The 13,746-nt window shown below is 39.3% G+C and overlaps 1 protein-coding gene across 1 annotated transcript; it reads right to left on the bottom strand.

Annotated features, from left to right (window-relative positions):
* Positions 1 to 1,484: 1,484 nt before the first annotated feature.
* Positions 1,485 to 11,621, bottom strand: ICOSLG (inducible T cell costimulator ligand). The gene is made up of 6 exons (XM_070943468.1): positions 11,602 to 11,621; positions 10,168 to 10,208; positions 8,244 to 8,588; positions 6,046 to 6,315; positions 3,997 to 4,149; positions 1,485 to 1,898 (listed from the first exon to the last, which is right to left on the bottom strand). The coding sequence occupies exons 1-6, from the start codon at positions 11,619 to 11,621 to the stop codon at positions 1,864 to 1,866; spliced, it is 864 nt and encodes a 287-aa protein (XP_070799569.1). The 3' UTR covers positions 1,485 to 1,863.
* Positions 11,622 to 13,746: the final 2,125 nt, after the last annotated feature.

Here is a 13,746-nt window from a genome sequence, read left to right as displayed (position 1 = left end):
GCACGGATATTGCCTTGACAGAGAGATGGCTGGAATGTGCTTTTGTTTTGACTGAAGTGCTCCCTCACTGCAGCTGCAAAGTTCGTTTTCCCATCCCCCTTGCCTATGGCAACTTGACAACAGGCCAGTGATGCGTTGTGAGTTGACATTTCTTTTTAATTTCCAACATCTGCAAATAATGCTGAATAATTTCTAGTTATTTTTCATGACAGTGCTCAGCTGTATGGTGTGCCTGTTTCAGGACAGTCTTGTGTTTGAGAAAGCACCAAGGCATCATCTGTGTACACAATAAATGTCTATGGAGATTCAATCTAGGTCTCAATCATCAGAGACTCTAGCATTATTAGTGTAAGTGAGTAAGAAATTCAGAATGGGCACCCACCAATTTAAGTTGTTTCAAATAGCCTCTGCTGAAATAAAATCATATCCTGGAGCTTGTTTGGTTTCAACTGTGCAATCGCTTTTGTAATTTTATAGCCTGAGGAGGGGAGGAAGGAAACAGATAAAACTTCATGGTCTAATTCCCTCTTTGGTGGGGTAATTCTTCCTGGATGTACAGCAATGAAATCATCTTCCCAAACTGAAGTGGGATTGAAAGATGAAATTTGTATATTAGGGGAAGCAGATTGAAGAGTTACACATTTCTAGAATAAAGCTGAATTCTTAGAATGAGCAACAAAAATTACTTGATTCCAAGACTATCAGAGATACAAGATTGCCTCTTCTTTGTCTACAATAACTTTATATTTCCTCTTGAAGAGGAGCAGGTCCTAAGCAGGTCCTGAGTAGGAGAGGATCCTTTTTTAAATTCCTTTAAAGCAGGAAATTAGTTGTTTCTTGGCTGTGTGGCCCATATTATCAAGCCAAGGTTAGTTAAGAGTGCTGATTCTTGTTATCACTAGATGGACTAGTAGAGAGAATTGGCTGAAAAAGTTAAACTAGATGAATGTAAAATGGCAAAGTTTGATGGGGGACCTATCATCTAGAACAGAGGTCTCCAACCTGTGGCCTGTGGCCACTGCCCAGCCGTGGCCTGTTTGCAACTGGGCTGTGTGAGTGGTGGGCATGTCATGCAAGCAGAGTATCCAGCACTTGCAGCCCCCAATGTGCACCGACACTCGTAGTCCCCTTGTGCTTGTGGCATGTGCTGACGCTCGCAGCCCCCCCTCATGCTTGCAGCAGGTGCATGCATGCACATATGCCCCTTGCACAAAACCATCCCTCCCCCCCAATGCCTGGCTGCCAACCCGAAAAGGTTAGGGAACACATAGTGGAAGCGGCTCATTGAGAGAGTATATCCAAAACGGGGACCCCAAAAGCAGTTTGTTGGGACAATGATCAGCCTTGGGATGATACAATATGGAACTGGAGAATTGAGAAACATAGATTTCTTGAAATGGCAATGTAGTCAATCAGATACGGCCAACTCAATGAGAGAACTCTGCCAAATAATTGGTAACAGTGGTGCCATTTATAATTTACAATGTTTGTAGCGCATGTAAGGCCATGAAATCTACAATATGGTCTTTAAATTCTCTAATTAGGAGAGGCATCCAATGAGCATAAGGAAGCAATCAAAGTTTGGACCTTATGCTGCCCACTGTTGACTAAGAACAGTAACAGCTTACAACCATCACAAAATATAGGGATCCAAAAACCTTATTTAGAAGGTTGCCTTTATCTCCAACCCATAGTAGACACAGCTGAAAGTTGACTTCAGTTGATTTTCAGCCGAATTTCATTAGAACTTTGTTATTTGCAGGGAACGTTCAGTTTTTAGTTTCATAAAGCACACTATGTCCAATATGTGAAGGAATTCGTCAAGGTTGGGCTCCAGTGTCATCTGACTTGTTCCCAGGGAACCTATGGCCCTTGGAAATTTACCACTTCCACAGGAGCTTCAAAAGTAAAATAAAACACATACACATATATATGCAGTATATAGGAAAAAAAGAACTGCTTAATTCTGATATTCACTTAGTGGAGCATGTAACCTTTTCAGCCCCCAAAATGACACACCAGCATCAACATACTTAAATTGTCTTTTATCCATCCCATGATATAAAGTCTTCTGTGGAAAGAAGTTAAAGCAATTAAACCCACCCCCCCAAGATTGTTGCAAAGGGAAAACTGTAATGTTCATTTGTTTATGCAATTTCTATAGCCACCCAACTCAACCAAGTGACTCTGTGACTTACAGTTCTAAACTGTTCCTAAATATCAACACAGAACGATGGATGCTCTGGTTATGGAGTAAAATGTCTTCACAATCATTGTTTTATTCAGAAAGACAACTTTTCCAAAAATCAACAACTGCAACAATGTGAGATTGACAAGGAATATATATAGTGGGCCATACTGAAGCTCCTGAAAAGCTTCATGCTGCCCATTTGGTCAGGAGTTGTACATTTATTTTTTAATTGGATCAAAATATATTTCCACTTTTAAAGACTCTAGCTTGCTTTTCTATAGGTATCATGCTTCCAAGACCGAGTGGCTGTGGCTTCCGGTGTCCCAATATAGCCAGCTGGTGCTAACGCTGGCTATTGGGGACGAATCATTGGCCCCCACGGAGAGGGCTCGCAAGTTGGGCATCCTCCTGGATACACGGCTGTCTTTGGAAGAGCGTATGATGGCCGTGGCCAGGGGGGCTTTTCATCAGGTCCGCCTAATTCACCAGTTGCGGCCCTTTCTGGATCGGGACTCCTTACACACAGTCACTTAGGCGCTCGTCACTTCCCGCCTGGACTACTGCAATGCTCTCTACATGGGCTCCCCTTGAGGAGCACCCGGAGGCTCCAACTGGTGCAGAATGCGGCCGCGCGGGGAATTATGGGAGCAAGAGGGAGTTCCCATGTGATGCCTCTCCTGTGCGAGCTGCATTGGCTTCCAGTGGTCTTCTGGGTGCGCTTCAAGGTGTTGGTCACCACCTTTAAAGCACTCCATGGCATCGGACCTGGGTATTTGCGAGACCGCCTTCTGCCGCTGATAGCCTCCCACCGACCAGTACACTCCCACAGAGAGGGACTCCTCAGGGTGCCGTCAGCCAGGCAATGTCGGTTGGCAACCCCCAGGGGGAGGGCCTTCTCTGTGGCAGCACCTGCCCTCTGGAACGATTTGCCCCTGGAGATACTAAGGATACCAGATCTCCGGGCCTTTTGCCGTGCCCTAAAAACTTTTCTTTTCCATCAAGCAGGGTTGGCATGAAACACCCCCCCCCCTTTTTAGCTCTTTTTAGCTTTTTAAGTGTAAATTGGGTTTTAAATTGGATTGTTTTAAATTGTGGGCCAAAGCTGTATAATTCTTTTAATTGATTTTAAATTTTGTATTGGTATGTTTTTTATCCTTGGCTGTGCACCACCCTGAGTCCAATAGGAGAAGGGCGGTATATAAATTGAATTAATAATAATAATAATAATAATAATAATAATAATAATAATAATAATAATAATAATAATAATAATTGTCAGGATCCAACATAAAGATGGGGCTCAGAGTTTAGCTAGTTTTTGTCTGGTGCTTCTTTGGTCAATGATGATATGATGTGAGTAGTATTAAATACAATGAGACTTTTAGAAGAGGATGTTGAAATGAATTGTGGCTAATAGATGCAAGAAAACAGATATAACCAAGAATTCAGAATCAGAATCAGAATAGAGCTGGAAGGGGTATTGTGATGGCATGTTGCAAACTTTGCCCCCTCAACAAACTGTGTGTGATGTCAAAACACATTTAAAAGGAACAGGGTCTGTAACTCAATGCCATGTCATTACTTTTATCTTGATCCCAACCCCCTTGCCACCTCCCTTCCTATGGAGGTACTACCTCTGTCTTAATCTTTTCCTAAACTTCAGACTGCTATCTGCATGTACAGCTAAACAGGCAATGGTTTTCACTTTTGCAAGCCCTCTCATGCAAAATAAATGGCAAAACAAATGGAAAGCTGCATGATCGTCTAAACATAATTTTGTAAAAATTTATGTACTGCTTACTTACCAGTATATGTTGTTCGAGGAGAATGCTTACATATTTTCCAGCTTAAGCATGCAATAAAAAGTATGAGAACAGCAATAGGAATGCTGAAGGCTACAGCTCTTTCATGATATTTGTTATAAATTATAGGGCTGTTTGTTGAATTCTTTAAGTCAACTGAATAAGAACAATAATAAGGAAGATAGGAAGAAAAGAAAAAAAATCCTTGAACATTATTGGTTTACAGTTACCACACACTAAATAGGTTTTAAAAGTAGCAACATTAAATTAGGAATCATTCAAGAGTTTTCTATCCCTATCTAAACTAGTACCCCAGTGGAATTCTTGCTTCCCCAACATGGGATCAGATCAGAAACTGTTTTTAAAAATTCCAAACAGCAAATTTTAAAATAATTCACCAAATAACAGGGCTAATAAATCCTGAGTACCCAACATGGCTAACAATATTTCCTTTGATGCTTGCTGGGCATATCATTGTCATTAAAATAATAAACTTTAAAAAATGTTTAAAAGGGGCATTACCCCATTGCAAAAGAAAGCACCAACTCTTTAAGTCTCACATAACCCCAGGGGCATTTTTGAACATAAAAGTGATGGCAGCTGCAGCCTGGTATGTCCATCTGCTTATCATCTTTAGCATTCAGAGGGAAAGACAAGGAGTAACTTCATCAATTTACCTTCTAATTATCTTTTTTTGTGTGACTGGCCATGCAGTTCATGGCAGTTATTTTCTGAAAGTACTCATGGCATGTTCTTAAATCCCAAATTTATTAGCCCAGTAAATTTGGGAATCCCATCCTACATTGTGTATAACACCTCTTCAAAGCCAGTATATAAATACCTGAATCACATGAGGCAAGTATACTGTTAAGATATCAATTATTAAAAGCCTTACCTGCTACTTATTCTATTTTGCTTATAGCTGATAATGGCACTTAATAATTGATTATCCCTTTCCCACATCATCTGTTATTTCTCCAATCCTAATCTTTTACTGAAATTGCTATGTCAGCACATTGGAAAATAGATGGGGCGATGGGCAGAATATATCCTGAAACCAACTTTCTAAGTAAAAGAGAAACTGAGGTGCTAGAAATGCTGAAAAAAATCAGATGGCAGTAGGAAAAGTGATAGATATGAGAAAAGAAGGAAGGATAAAAGAATCTGGATGCCTCCAGATGAAGTCCTCATTCTACCATTCAAAAGAACCAAGTCTTGTTGAGAAAACATAATAGAGAAAGAGGACTGCATCCTTGGGATGCTTCATACAATTCCATGTGTCAGGTGAGGAAAAACCTCAATTTGGAAATCCCTTATATTGCAAGAGGATCACAAGGACAAGACAGGCAGTGTCCTACTTTCAGGAAGGAAATAGGCAAGGAAGCTTTGGAGACTTGTGTTGGGGAGAGAAATGGAAGTGCAGAATTCCCTGTTATAGCCATGAGGGCAGCTCCAGTAACTTAGATAATGCAAGAAGGAGAATTGTTATCCCAGCACAACTGCCAAAGCACTCTGGCATTCTGAACAGGAAGGAAAAGCCATGAGACTGCAGTTTGACAGCAGGCAAGTTTCACCTTCTGAATTAACTAAGCCACCCAATTACAAAATATTAATTGAATTGTCTTTTTATTCTTTCCAACCCAAATGAATGTTGAGACAAATTTATGTCAGAGGATTTGGGATTCTTGTCTTTCAGCAGGATAACTTTCCACAAACTGAACAGAATAGAATAAAATTTGGTGTCAGGAAGAAAAGCTGGTAAAAGAACAATTATATTAAAGATAGGCTAGATCAGGTCAGACTATGGAGAATGTTCCAGAAAAATGCATCCTTAAGAAAGAGACAACTGGACAGTAATTTGGAATGTAGCCTTTCCCCTACTCTGAACTCTCTTCCATCTTCTAAATCTCATGATTTAGATCAGAGCCTTTACTGAATGGTTGGAAAGACTTTCAGAAGCCAGATTTGGCATGTTTTCCTATTTTGCTTAATATATACAGAAGTATATTGCCAATTCTACAAGTAAGACATAAACTATAAGTAAAAACTTACTTGTGGTAGTAATATTTTGATGCAGTTGCTTATGTTCAATTGTACACCCTAACTTTATATCAGAAGCTACTTTCATCTTCAATGTACTGAATACACTGAAAGACCCATCAAGCTCTTTGGTGAACTGCACAGTTATGTTCATGGTGCTGTTGTCCATTTCATTTATCCAATAAAGCCTTTGTTCTGGATAGCCATGGCTTGAATTGCACATAAACATTATTTCTTCTCCGAGCTGCACAGGACCTGTTATTACTGGTTTGCTGTAATTTGCTGGAAACAAAAGAAAAAGAAGAGCAGTATAATTTTACAGCCATATTTCCTCACAATTTTATCTGCCACTTTTTAAGAAGGTATAAGATTGGAGATAAATCTTTTTAGAACTAGATAATATAACAATTTATATATTTCTTCGTCAGTAGATTATACTGCCAACATCTTGGTAGGAATACAATATTCTCTGGAACTTTATAAGAAAGTCTGCCAGATTAACCCCTTTAATTCTTTGTGCTCAAATGTACCAAACAGCACACAGTTGGGTTTGATATCTCACATCCATTTCCAAGGCATAATCCACAATGGCACATCTAGCATAAGTATATAATATAGAGTACAGCATTAAAATATGCATTCAGCGGTGAAATGCACTTACCTTCGCTACCGGTTCAGGAATGTGAGCATGCATGCCTCTTCTGCGTGTGCGTGCCTCTTCTGTGCATGTGCAGAGCCTTCTGCACATGCGCAGAGGGTCAAAAACGGGATGTAATGACGTCCTGGCGGGTGGGCGGAGCCTCCCACCGCCGGCGTTACTGGTTCGCGTGAGCCAGATAGAACCGGCTGGATTTCACCACTGGATGCATCCCCATATTTTCAGTGCCTACCCTGTCCTCATCAATGAGTTTGGAGGAAAAGGAATTAAGTATGTGATGCCCAAGAATTCTGTTTTAAATTGTAGTAAAAGGCAGTAGGCATTATATAGCTAATTTAAGTGGATATTTGAGATTGCCTGCATCATTGTTGTTCATGTTATCCTCAAACCATCCAATTGCAGACAACTTTAAATTATTCAGCAAGGAATACACTGATGAAATAAACTTTGGCTAAGAGTGAATAATCTGCTGTACACAGCCATAGGTACAGGATACTTTCTAAGCACATGCATCTCTCCATAAGCACAAGTGTTTCCAATTCATACAGTTACCAGGAGGACGGAATTGATGTGGTGAGGAAGTGAATTGTCTTCATGTCTACCTGCTGCCATCCAGTCTAAATTAGCATTTAAGACTTTTGAACATTTTTCCTTCATTGACAAATACTAAAGTTTAACAAATACTGAAGTTTTGCAAAACAGTTCTGGAAATTGAAAAGACAACAGGCATTTAACGCACACACAATGGCACTCTTTTTCATAGCAAAGTTTTGTTTAATGTTATAGTACCATTCAAACAAATAATTTGTGCTTATTCCTACTAAATAGTGGCCTTTGCTATTGTGCATTTACATGTTTATCTGTTGTTTCAGTATGTACTTTATCTCCCTTCTTTAGTCATACAGGAATTAACTTAATTATCTTTGTTTTATTAATTTATTAATACATTTATTAGTTTAAATTTAATTTATTAATTTCTTTAGGCAGTTTTGTACTTTCATTTTCTGCTTGCTCATAGTCTTTTCAACACCGGAGTCAATGAAGAAAATACAGAAAAATAACTTCAATGAGCTTTTAGGAAAACCAGCACCCTATTCACTCTTCTTTATACTAACATCTGATTTTTCCTTTTCAACTCTGCATATATCATTTCACCAATCAGTCTGTTTTGTAGATCTCCCTTTTGGATTTTTCTGGGTTTTCCATCTCACATTCCCCCTTCTTTTAAGAATTGTCTCTCCAGCTTTGAACCTGCTCTCTTCCAGCAGCTTCAGTCTATACTACTTGGTTTATCTGGCACAAAGATAAAAACAACCAATAACCGTTTCTGCTTAACAGATCTGCCCCTTCTAAATCTTCCCTAATTTATAGATCTAAATCTAAAAATGTGCACAAGAAATTTCCCACCGCCTATCCAATTCTTCTTATGGACTGGCAAGCTGAGGAAAAATTATCTTTGAGAGCAAATTTCAACCCAATCTTTATCATAATAACTTATCTGGCCATCAAAACAACACTTCATAAGTATTTGCTAAGAAGAATAAGTCCTTACCTGCCACTTTGAGCGATATGAATTCATTATGAATGAGTTTAAACTGTCCATTTATTTTTTTCTGTATTATGCACTCATAGATAAATTCATCTGCTATCCTGATGTTTGACAACTGCAAAGAAGCACTGCCTTGTTTTGGCTCATTTAATAGAGTCCGTCGTTTGAATTCTTCACACTGGTCCTCTTCCATATTTTCATTAGGAAAATAACCAGCTACAAAGCATGAAAACCTGTCTTTTATTTGCCATAATATTCGATTCCTATTGTAGTTTAAGGATTCTTCTTCTGGATAAGAGCATTGCAATTCAATACTGCTTCCTATTATGCCAATCACTTCTGTTTCAGCTATAAAAGAAAGAAAATACAAAAAATGCATTGCATCATATAATCTACTTTCCATTTTCACAAAGTTAAAATTAAAATCACTGTTCCAAATTCAGCTTTGTGTTTGATTCTCTTCACTCCTGAAATTCTTATTTATTCTTCAGAAGTACATGGGACTGCCTTTGAAGAGCGTTCAGAAGCTTCAACTGTATTCAACACATGAGCTGCATTGGCTGCTGGTGTTCTTCATGCTTGGCACTGGGTTACCTAGGGCAGGGCACCCAACCCCTGGGCTATAGCCCACTACCAAGCAGTGGCCTATTCAGAACTGGGCTGTGCAAGAGACAGGCTGGCATGCATGCACACCTATGGCTTAACTGGTGTGAGCAGCGGGCCGGCGTGCACACACGTGCACAACTCAACTTGCAGTTGAGCTGTGTGTGCATGCATGTGTGTGCCAGCCTACCACTCGCATGAGTTCAGCTGCGCGTATGTGCCTCTTGCACAGCCCAGTTCTCTCTCCCCCCCAGCCAGGCCGCAAAGGTTGGGGACCGCTGACCTAGGGGACCTTCTTCTCTCATCCAATTCAGTCCGGCAGGTTGGGCATGTTACGGGTCCAATGAGTCAAGCAATGTTGGCTGCCGGGGATGTAAGAAGTGGCTTCTCCTGCTCCTGCCCTTCAGAGATTAGAATGATCCCAACCCTGTTGGCCTTTCATAAGGCCGTCATGATCCAGCCTGATGCCTGGGGTCCTGAGTGTGGGGGCCCAAGTATGTTAAGCGCAACAGTTTTACTTGATGATCATATATATTTATTTTATATCGAAACATTTGTTGAGATGGGTGGCCATAGAAATTAAATAAATAATAAACAAAATAAAGGTCACTGGGCTCCTGTCTTTAAATTTGTACTGAAACTTTATTTGTTCTGCATATTTCTGTACAGATTTGTTATGCAGCTGATTATAAGCAATGGATGTGACAATGCATTTGTGTGCATTCTCTTTATTCAGTGTTTACAGTTCATACTGAAAAACCGACTAATTTATTTGCTTATATGGCCATCTATCTTCCAGTAGTGAATTTGGGCAGCTAATAATTTAAAATATCAACAGAAAACATACACAACTGAGGAAAACACAATGGCAAATTTAAAGGAAGAATGGACTTGTCTGAATTCTTAATAAGAAACCTCCCTGTTGGCCTCTATTCCTCTTTATCATACCTTTTCTATCAATGATCTTTCAACTAATATAATTTCAGTTGAATCTAATGGAAATACAATTCCATCTAATACCTGGTCAGTGCTTGTCTTAGTTCTGTCATTACCACAGAAACTAAGCTTAATATCTATATCGGGGTTTGATTATTTAAGGAAAAATCCCTGAGAATATCAGTATTTTATTGAAAAATATTTAAGAGTAAGGGAAAGTTAATTTAATAGTTCAACTGCATTTAGAATACAGGCAAACACATTAAAAAATCCTTGCCTTTGTATAATTTGCCCTGAAGTCAAAATCGCTGTGATCATTTCCATTAACATATACAGTATTTAAAAACATGCTTTATACTTGAATAAATCTAACATTATAATAACTTACCAGATCTCCAAACCCAAAGAAACAAGACCAAAAGTCCAAAGCTAAAATAAAATATTAAAAATATTAAAAATTAGAATGTATAATTTAAAAAATTCCAGAAACTATTGAGGAAAATGTATAATAAGATTTAGCATAAATCATATAATAAATTAATAGGAATAAGACGTGAACCGAGTTCATTATTTTCACTATTTTATTTTTTCTGTATTTATTAATCATAATTGTATGCTGCCATAATAAAATATGATCTTGGCAGCTTATATTACTATATACATACATATCTAAACAGCCCATTCAAAAATAAAAACAGAACACTATAAGAAGAAAAGAAAAAAAACCAGTAGTATCAAATCAGGGAAAGGCTGAAAAAGTATATGTGCTTCATGCATTACCACAAATTGCTTTTGTAAGTCTGAGAAAAGGAAAACACAAGTTCTTAATATACACAGTATTGTGTATGACATCCTTCTGAGACTACTTTCGTATTTTTATTTTAATATTTTGTCATTTCCCTATACTTAAAGGATCTATTTTGTCTGTACAATGACTGCTTCCTGGGATTTGGACTGAAAGGTGATTGATGGCTTAAAGTCACCCAATGAAAAGACAAGGAGAGAAAAAAGATTTGCCCTTCCTTGTTCCATATTAGACAACTAAGAATGGCTTTAATGTAATAATTTTAAAGACAGCTTCCAAATAAACAGTGGGGAAAGAAGAGAAAAAGAGAAATTTGATAAATGGAATCAATTGTCCCATAAAATATTTGTTTTTCCTGGATATGTTCAAGTAGAGACTAATCAACTTTAATTTGAATCTCTGGATTAAACATTGCTTGGACTCAGTGGATTAAATGAATGTAACCGCTACATCATGTGAACTGTGTGGCTAACCACGTCACACCAAACCAAAACACCTCACACCAAATCAAAGCACATCATGTAAACAGAAACCAAACGATTGGATACATCGTCGTTTCATTTTACAAGGAAAAAAAACATCCTTCAAAGTTGAGAATTAAAATCACGTCTCAACAAATCCCTTCACGTTAGAAACAGTTACTCAGAAAATGCTAATAATGAAGAAAAAGTGCTTCATTAGCTATCATTTCCAGTCTGGTCTATTTATTCAGAATCAAGTCCTATAAGGTTTATTCTGGCAACTAAGAGTAACTTAATCCACCGTTCAGAATCTGCCTACAAATCCTCTTCTTGGGGTTGCCACTTCACTGCCCCTGAATTCGAGTTCTTGGCAGAAAATATACAACAGGCACCTCGGTTCCTGCACATTCAGCCGATCGGAAGTTCTTTGATTTGCTAGCCTTCTAAGCTCAGCAAATACTTTTGTTGATTTTACTTATCACATTTTAAACCGACTTTGATACTTGATCGCCCCGTCGCTACTGTATGCTGGAGAGAGACCCCTTCCTCTACTCACCGCTCGCCGGGGGCCACCATGGCAGGGCCGCGTCTGCGAAAGCTGGCCGAAGGCAGGGCGGGGGCTCCTCAGCCACTAGCCAGCGACTCCCACGCAGCCCTCCCAGCACTGGAGCATCGCAGACCCCCAAACTGCCGCCCGCATTCTCGCCCCTTTCCCTTCAGCCTCGGCACCTCAGAAAAAAAGCCAACCCAACCCGGAAACGGCACTTTCATTCTGCCTGTGGCGGGAAGAGACTTCCCAATTCAGGGCGAATGACTATATAGGCTTCGGCCGAGTTAGCATTCTCTTCCCTTGTTCCGGTTTCTGTGACTTGGTACAAACTAAAAACTAAACTAAAACACTTGGTGTTGTAGGTTGGAAGTTCTGCGTGTAATGGGGTGAAATATACGTTACTGCCTTCTACTAGCCTGTTCAAACCCACTTTACAGATTTGTTTCAACTGATTTCTTTCTGCAGATTTTTTCCAATCATATGGATTTCAGCAGGGGTGAAATTCAGCAGGTTCTGACAGGTTCTGGAGAACCGGTAGTGGAAATTTTGAGCAGTTCGGAGAATTCAGAGAACTGGCAAATACCACCTCTGGCTGGCCCCAAAGTGGGGTGGGAATGGAGATTTTGCAATATCCTTCCCCCAGGAGTGGGGAGGAAATGGGGATTTTGCAGTATCCTTCCCCTGGAGTGGGGAGGGGATGGGGATTTTGCAGTATATCCTTCCCCTATCAGGCTCACCAAGCCAAGCCCACAGAACTGATAGTAAAAAAATTTAGATTTCACCACTGGATTTCAGGTTGTTTTTCCCTTACTATTTTTTTGGTTAACTGATTACATCGGTTCTTCGGACGGGGAAATTGTATGTCAATTTCTAAGAATAAAGATCCAAGCCCTGTGACTTCTGGATTGAGGGCATCCTCTGCACATGTTCAATACTAGATGTAATGTCCCCTTCTTGGGAAGAAAATAATTGTAATTTAAAATTTTCTATAGGAATAAGATCCTGATTTCAACATAAGAAAAGAGTAACCTGTTTACAGTTGTAAACTAGTCTACTATTAATTACCCAAGATACTATTAGGGAAGGTACAAAAAATAGCTGAACTATTCATGTTTGATTAATATTTTATTTTTATTTTATTTTATTTTGAATTTGTATACCGCCCTTCTCCCTGAGGACTTAGGGCGGTGAACAGCCAAGTAAAAACATCAAATACAAATATTAAAATACAATTAAAAGATATATATAAATTTGGCCCCATTAATTTAAAACGATAAAACAATTAAAAACACTTAAAAAAATTAGGCCAGCCCGGCTTGCTGGAAAAAGAAGGTTTTAAGGGCACGGCGGAAGGCACTGAGGTCTTGGATTCTCCTTATCTCTGGGGGCAACTGATTCCAGAGGGTAGGTTCCCCCACAGAGAAGGCCCTCCCCCTGGGGGTCACCAGCCTACACAGTTTGGCTGATGGCACCCCGAGGAGGCCCTCTGTGGGAGTGAACGGGTCGATGGGAGGTCGTCGGTGGCAGCAGGCGGTCTCGAAGATAGCTAGGCCCTATGCCTAGCTACAATATAAAGTATAAATTGATTTGTGATATTTGAAAAAGCATACTATAGCTAAGATATATAATACTAAGTTTAGATTTAGATAAGATTGGTTCTACGTTTATTATTTGTTAAAACAAAATTAATATAGCTGCCCAACTCACACATAGGTGATTCCAAGTGACTTATCAAAATTTAAAAATCCATTATGTAATAAAAACCCATTAACAACAACACCACCACTGCAACTCCACCCCCACCATCCCATGGTAGCAGCAACACGGTCAAATCAGCCACTTGATCAGCTCCCTTTCCATTCATGGTCCCCAGGCCCTCTGACAAAGCCACATTTTTAGGGTCTTTTCAAAAAGCAACAGAGTGCAAGCCAATCATTCCCCCAATTGTGGGGGAAATGATGTTCATAAAGAAGGGACCACAATCATGAAGGCCTTTTTTCATGGTCCCATCATACCACAGTCCCTAATCGATGAGACCCATAATATGCTCTGCTGTCCTGGTGAGCCAGGTGGATGTAACAGGAGAATTGATCCTTCAAATATATTGTTATCTTTTAACTGGATTAAGTGGATTGAGACTCAGATATATTA

Source organism: Pituophis catenifer, unplaced genomic scaffold (assembly GCF_029215685.1).
Source record: "Pituophis catenifer annectens isolate HBS135680 unplaced genomic scaffold, rPitCat1.0.hap2 SCAF_4, whole genome shotgun sequence".
NCBI classification, from domain to species: domain Eukaryota; kingdom Metazoa; phylum Chordata; class Lepidosauria; order Squamata; family Colubridae; genus Pituophis; species Pituophis catenifer.
Note: the sequence above shows the minus strand (reverse complement) of the source record. Positions and strands in the feature narration are given on the sequence as shown.

Coding starts and splice junctions, on each gene's coding strand:
- ICOSLG (XM_070943468.1), bottom strand. CDS start 11,621: ATGGTGGCCCCCGGCGAGCG. Junction 10,209..11,601: donor ATGGTGGCCCCCGGCGAGCG/GTGAGTAGAGGA, acceptor ATTTTATTTTAG/CTTTGGACTTTTGGTCTTGT. Junction 6,316..8,243: donor CATATCGCTCAAAGTGGCAG/GTAAGGACTTAT, acceptor TTTTGTTTCCAG/CAAATTACAGCAAACCAGTA.